This window comes from Arachis stenosperma, chromosome 6, assembly GCF_014773155.1.
Source record: "Arachis stenosperma cultivar V10309 chromosome 6, arast.V10309.gnm1.PFL2, whole genome shotgun sequence".
NCBI lineage: Eukaryota > Viridiplantae > Streptophyta > Magnoliopsida > Fabales > Fabaceae > Arachis > Arachis stenosperma.
Genome location: NC_080382.1, coordinates 17,835,064 through 17,842,033, shown reverse-complemented (window position 1 = coordinate 17,842,033; position 6,970 = coordinate 17,835,064). Strand labels below are relative to the sequence as shown.

The 6,970-nt window shown below is 40.4% G+C and overlaps 1 protein-coding gene across 1 annotated transcript; it reads left to right on the top strand.

Moving 5' to 3' along the window:
- Positions 1–5,607: 5,607 nt before the first annotated feature.
- Positions 5,608–6,462, top strand: LOC130933785 (uncharacterized). The gene has a single exon (XM_057863398.1). The coding sequence runs from the start codon at positions 5,608–5,610 to the stop codon at positions 6,460–6,462; it is 855 nt and encodes a 284-aa protein (XP_057719381.1).
- The last annotated feature ends 508 nt before the right edge of the window (positions 6,463–6,970 follow it).

Below are 6,970 nucleotides of genomic sequence, written 5' to 3'. Positions count from 1 at the left end.
TTGCTCAACCCAAGCACACACCAAGTGGGCCCGGAAGTGGATTTTTCTGTCATTTACTCATTTCTGTAAACCTTAGGATACTAGTTTACTATTAATAGGACCTTTTGACATTGTATCTGGACCTCATGACACTTTTACACGTTTCTTGGTGTACCTTTCACGGCATGAGTCTCTAAACCCCATGGTTGGGGGTGAGGAGCTCTGCTGTGTCTTGATGGATTAATGCAATTACTACTGTTTCTTATTCAATCATGCTTGCTTCTATTCTAAGTTATCACTTGCTCTTAACCCGGATGAATGTGATGATCCGTGACACTCATCATCATTCTCAACTATGAACATGTGCCTGACAACCACCTCTGTTCTACTTTAGATTGAGTAGATATCTCTTGGATTCCTTAACCAAAATCTTCGTGGTATAAGCTAGAACTGATGGCGGCATTCAAGAGAATCCGGAAGGTCTAAACCTTGTCTGTGGTATTTTGAGTAGGATTCAATGACTGAATGACTGTGACGTGCTTCAAACTCCTAGCAGGCGGGGCGTTAGTGACAGACGCAAAAGAATCACTGGATTCTATTCCGGCCTGACCGAGAACCGACAGCTGATTAGCCATGCTGTGACAGAGCATAGGAACATTTTCACTGAGAGGATGGGAGGTAGCCACTGACAACGGTGAAACCCTACATACAGCTTGCCATGGAAGGAGCCTTGCGTGTTTGATGAAGAAGACAGTAGGAAAGCAGAGATTCAGAAGATGGAGCATCTCCAAAGCCTCAACCTATTCTCCATTACTGCTGAACACGTACTAATTTCATGTTCTTTTGCTTTTTACAATCAATCCTGATAATTTCTGATATCCTGACTAAGATTTACAAGATAACCATAGCTTGCTTCAAGCCAACAATCTCCGTGGGATCGACCCTTGCTCACGCAAGGTATTACTTGGACGACCCAGTGCACTTGCTGGTTAGTTGTGCGGGATTGCAAAAGTGTTATTGCAATTTCGTGCACCAGAATACCACATACAAGGTTTAGACTTTCCGGATTCTCATGAATGCCGCCATCAATTCCAGCTTATACCACGAAGATTCTGATTAAGGAATCTAAGAGATACTCATTCAATCTGATATAGAACGGAGGTGGTTGTCAGGCACACGTTCATGGATTGAGGAAGGTGATGAGTGTCACGGATCATCACCTTCTTCACGTTTAAGCGCGAATGAACATCTTAGATAAGAACAAGCGTGTTTGAAAGGAAAACAAAAGTAATTGCATTAATTCATCGAGACGCTGCAGAGCTCCTCACCCCCAACAATGGAGTTTAGAGACTCATGCCGTCAAAGAGTATGTAATTCAGATCTGAAAATGTCATGAGGTACAAAATAAGTCTCTAAAAGTTGTTTAAATAGTAAACTAGTAACCTAGGTTTACAGAAAATGAGTAAACTAAGATAATTGGTGCAGAAATCCACTTCTGGGGCCCACTTGGTGTGTGCTGGGGCTAAGACTTAAGCCTCTCACGTGCTTGGGCTGTTTCTAGAGTTGAACGTCAGGTTGTAACGTGTTTTGGGCGTTGAACTCCAACTTGTAACCTGTTTCTGGCGCTGGACACCAGACTGCAACATGGAACTGGCGTTGAACGCCAGTTTACATCGTCTATCTTTGCACAAAGTATGGACTATTATATATTGCTGGAAAGTCCTAGATGTCTACTTTCCAACCCAATTGAGAGCGCATCAATTGGAGTTCTGTAGCTCCAGAAAATCCACTTTGAGTGCAGGAAGGTCAGAATCCAATAGCATCAGCAGTCCTTTTGCAGCCTGAATCAGATTTTTGCTCAGCTCCCTCAATTTCAGCCAGAAAATACCTGAAATCACAGAAAAACACACAAACTCATAGTAAAGTCCAGAAATGTGATTTTTAATTAAAAACTAATAAAAATATACTAAAAACTAACTAAATCATACTAAAAACTAAGTAAAAACAATGCCAAAAAGCGTATAAATTATCCGCTCATCAGATGACTTCCAGGTTCCCCGGCAACGGCGCCAATGTTCCGAGGGTTACCTGCAACTGTAGGTCCATCTCGGACGAGATCTCCTGTACTGATCGGAGATGATGGGTCCGACTTATGTGTGGCAGCCGGAGCTGTCGTGTCCGACTTGTTGGACTGGCAATGCTGTTGATCCTTTGTCACTGGAGGGTGGTGGTACCTGCAAGGGACTCCGATGCTTAAGTTAGCAAGGGTATTAAGCAGGTTTTTAGTAGAATCAGAGTATGAGTTATACCTGGGTGCTCCAGTGTATTTATAATGGCGTAGAATGACCTTTCTGGAGATAAGATAGTTATCTTATCTTATCTTTTAGTGAAGTTATATTATCTTTAAGGGAATCGCCTTTATCTTTCCAGGCTTTGGGCTGCCTTTAGATTTAGATCATGTTCCTATTTTTCGGGCCTTCTTGGGCCTCTATAGTGATTTGGCCGACCTCTTTCATAAAGAGGTCGGGTAGTCCAGATCCGATCAGGTCAGTTGATTTGTCGTTGATCCGCCCATGTTGTACAGCTCAACCCAGGGCGTGAACAATATGGAATGAGCATGTGTTGGTGATCATTTTTGTGATGGAAATAAAATGCTAAAAGGGTGATTTAATAATGATTGATATGTTGATGATGTTGATTATGCATATAGGATAAATTTTTAATAACCTTGTTGATGAAAGTGAGAAATTTAGGTGTGAAGTTGTGTAATATTAAAGCATGATTGATTGTGGTATGATGAGGGGATTGTAGTGCTGTGTTGGTATGCTATGATATGTTGTTGTGTTGAATACATGTTTAGGAGGTTGGATTTGATGTTGGGTTTTAACGTAAGTTGAGGTTTAAGATTTTTGTGTAAAATTGATTTTTAGCCAAACTTTGGCAATCCATAATTTGGCTTTCAAACTCCCAAATTGTTTCAAACTTATTTTATATGAAAATTGGGTCCATGAAGTTTACGCCGTTCGAAGAACGGTTGAAAAATGTTTTAAAACGAGAAAGTTATGCACGTCGGAAGTCCGGTATATAAAACTAAAATTCTGTAGACTTAGCCATTTCTAATCAATCTACAGTGTATGTGTATGTATACCCTTCATTTGTGAAGGTTTGATTCTGTCCAGCGTACATGCGTAACTGGACAAGGCTATGCGTACGCGAAATGGGCTAAAATGCACTCCCACATTTACGCTTGACTCGCGCGTACCCGTGACCCCCCGTTTTCCAAAGAAAAAAAATTGCATGCCCATGCGTACGCAAGACCCACGCGTACACTTGACCCCTGTTTTCAGCAAATGAGATTTTAGTGTTTTAAACATGATTTTAAACCTCTAAACCTCTATTTTTATTTTTTTAACCCTAGATCTTATTAGTAAGCCTAGTAACAAGATGGAGTTAGGAAATTGTGGTAACTTGGGGGTGAAGCAAGGTTGGAAAATTAATGAATTATATATGGAAATGTGAATACTTGGAGTGTAATGATTGACTGTGCAATGATTATGAATGTTTATGAGACTTATACACTCAATTTTATCTGAGATACAAGTTTTCCTGGGTAAAATACCATGGCTTGCCACCAGGTGTTCCAGGTTGAGACTCGATACTCTGTTGACCCTACGACATAAGAGTGACCGGGAACTTATAAATTCCCGGGAAAGTTGACCCTCATTTAGCAGTAATATATATATATATATGAGAAAAAGCTATGCATAGACTCTTGGGGATGTGCATCGGGGGACAGTCCAGGGTTTAGTGACCAGACTTGTCAGGTTAGCTTGATAATTGACAGATGAGACTCATCAGCCACAGGACAGGCATATATCATGTGCATATTGTTTGAATTGCTTGCTTGTGTATTAAATGAGAATGCCTAATTGATTATAATATGATGATTGTTATACTTGCTATCTGTATTACTTGTATTCTACCTGTGTTTGCCATTGTCTGCTTATTTGTTTGTGCAAATTCACCGAAGATGGAGGTACGGAGGAAAGGTGGAAATATTTAGTGTTCAAGTTAAGTTTTAGGTAGGTTTAGAAATCCTTAGAAGACCACCTCTTTATGGTTTTTTGTTTAGTCCTATAAGTTTTATAATTTGAGTGTCGGCGTTCTAGGATTGCCTCTAGCATTCCCAAGACCTTATATCTTATATACGTGGCACCTTTACCAAGCTGAGAACCCTCGGTTCTCATTCCATACAATATTGTTATTTTTCATATGCAAGTCAAGAGGCACCTCGCTAGGCGTCTGGAGTTCTGCAGCGAAGTGGATTTTGGGACTTTATTTTGATGTATAATTTATATATATGGTCATATGTATTTAACTCTCCAAACAACTTGCTTTATTTTGTACCTCTTAGAGGTTTATGGAGAACTAAGGTTATGTATAGATGTATGTAAATATTCTCCGACTAACCTTAGCTTCGCAGGTTAGGTTAGGAGCTTGTTATTTTTGTATTCTTAGCCTTCTGCTCTTGTCTTCTGTATATACATGTTAGTGAACTCTAGTTTTCTTTGTACGGAAGTAATCCTTAATCTTGAGTGCTGCACTTTTAATTTTACGATTTTGTTTTATCTATTCTTCAAGGCTCATAATATACTACCTTCTTTTGACTATTATACATATATATGTTTTATTTCAGAGTTCGTAATACTACACCACCTCTGTTTTATTACTTAAGCGTAAAGCTCTGTGTGGTAGGGTGTTACATTATGGTATCAGAGCAATTCATTCCTGTAGAGCCTGAGGGACGGACTGACTATAATTCTGTGCATTCTCTGTATGTGTGTGTCTATGTGCTATTAGGATATCTAATTGATATATGTGGCATAAACGTTTATGAGCATGCATTTGGGACTTAAAGCACTAGATTTGCGATATTGAGACTGATAAACTTGATATCACTTGTTTGGTATGTATAGGAACCAGATGTCGACTCGTGGACGCGGTCGAGGGCGAGGCAGAGGTAGAATAGGCAATGCTATTCCTGAACCAATAGGGAACAACGCTGAATACTTCATGGCTACCCTGGGAAACATGGTTACGGCTATGCAGGCAACAGCCAAGGCGGTGGGGAACTAGATAAATAATGGGAACAACGAGAATAATGGTGAAGAAGGTCCTATGACACTTGCTTCCTTTCTGAAGGTTCACCCTCCGACCTTCAGGGGGACCTCAAACCCCACTGAAGCAGATAACTGGATTTAGGCTATGGAGTGGGCACTGTAGGCTCAGTAGGTTTCCGAGGAGCAGTGGGTCGAATTTGAGACTTATCAGCTATAAGGAGAGGCCCAGTACTGGTGGCAGGGAACACGACGTATTGTGCAGGCTGATGGAGCTATGGCACTATGGGAAGTGTTTCAAACAAAGTTTTATAGAAAGTATTTTCCAAGCTCGGTCAGGAATGCCAAAAAACTTGAATTGCTGCAATTAAAACAAGGCTAGATGACTGTTACCGAGTATACTAATGAAAGTGTATTAAGTACGCAAGGGGCCTTAGGAGTGGCTGAGAAATAAGTGTAGGGTGGCTGAGGAATGTGTAAGGAAGGCGGTAGTAGGAAAGGAAGTTAGCGGATGCCATTTCAAAGGGCTCAAGGAAAGAACTTTGCACCGAGGGGTAGAAATTTCAAGCGTGAAGGCTTTATTCCGCAATATAATCAAGGTCAAGGTAGTTTCAAGAGGCCGAATAACAATGCCAATCATGGAAGAAGGTATGGAAAGCAGCCACAGAGTGATCTAAGCTGTCAAAGGTGCGAGAAGCATCATTTTGGAGTCCCATGCAGAGTAGGATTAGGGGTGTGTTTCTTTTGTGGACAACCCGGGCACTTGGCTTGGAATTGCTCAGAAAAGAAGAAGTATGAGACTGGTAGAGTGCAGCAACCAGAAAAAGTGTGCACCACTTCTACAGCAGGTGCCGAAGGATCCAAAACCTTGATTAGAGGTAACTGTGAAGTAGCTAGAAAAATTTTAAGTGCATTGTTTGATTCTGGGATGATGTATTCATTTATAGAATTTGAAAGGGCTAGTGAGTTAGAACTAAAGATTGTGGTCTTAGGTTACGATTTAAAGATTCATAATGCCACTTTTGAAGCCATTGTGACTAGGCTAGGATGTCCACAAGTCTCGTTTCGGGTTCAACAACGTGACTTCATTCTTGATTTGATCTGTTTACCAATGATTGGTTTGGATTTCATTTTGGGACTGGATTGGTTATCTAAGAATAATGTTTTACTCAACTATTCTGAGAAATTAGTGTACTTTATGCCGGAGGGATCGAAAGGGTCGGTAGTGGTGAATAGCTACTATTTAAACTCTATGATGGTAAACTGTTCTGGATATGAATGTCATGGTATTATGTTGTTAACTACTGGTGTTTCGGGTGATGACCAAAGCTTAGAGCAAACTTCGGTTGTTTGTGAATTTCCTTAGGTGTTTCCGGATGACATTGATGAATTTCCACCTAATCGAGAGGTTGAGTTTGCAATTGAGTTGGTGCCTGGAATAGGTCTAATCTCGAGTGCTACTTAAAGGATGTCACTTTTAGAGATGGCCGAGCTTAAGGCTCAGCTGGAAGATTTACTGGGTAATTGCTTCATTCGACTGAGTGTTTCTCCGTGGAGAGCGCCAGTGTTGCTGGTAAAAAAGAACGACGGACATATGCATCTATGTGTCCATTATCGGCAGTTGAACAAAGTTACCGTGAAGAATAAGTATCTGTTAGCTCTACAGGTTGGGTTATGAGCTTGTTAGTTTTGTACTCTTGGCCCTTTACTCTTGTCTTCTGTATATACATGTTAGTGAACTCTAGCTTTCTTCGTCGCAAGTAATCCTTAATCTTGAGTACTGCACTTTTAATTTTACGATTTTGTTTTACCTATTCTTCAAGGCTCCTAGTATACTACCTTCTTTTGACTATTATACATATATATGTTTTATT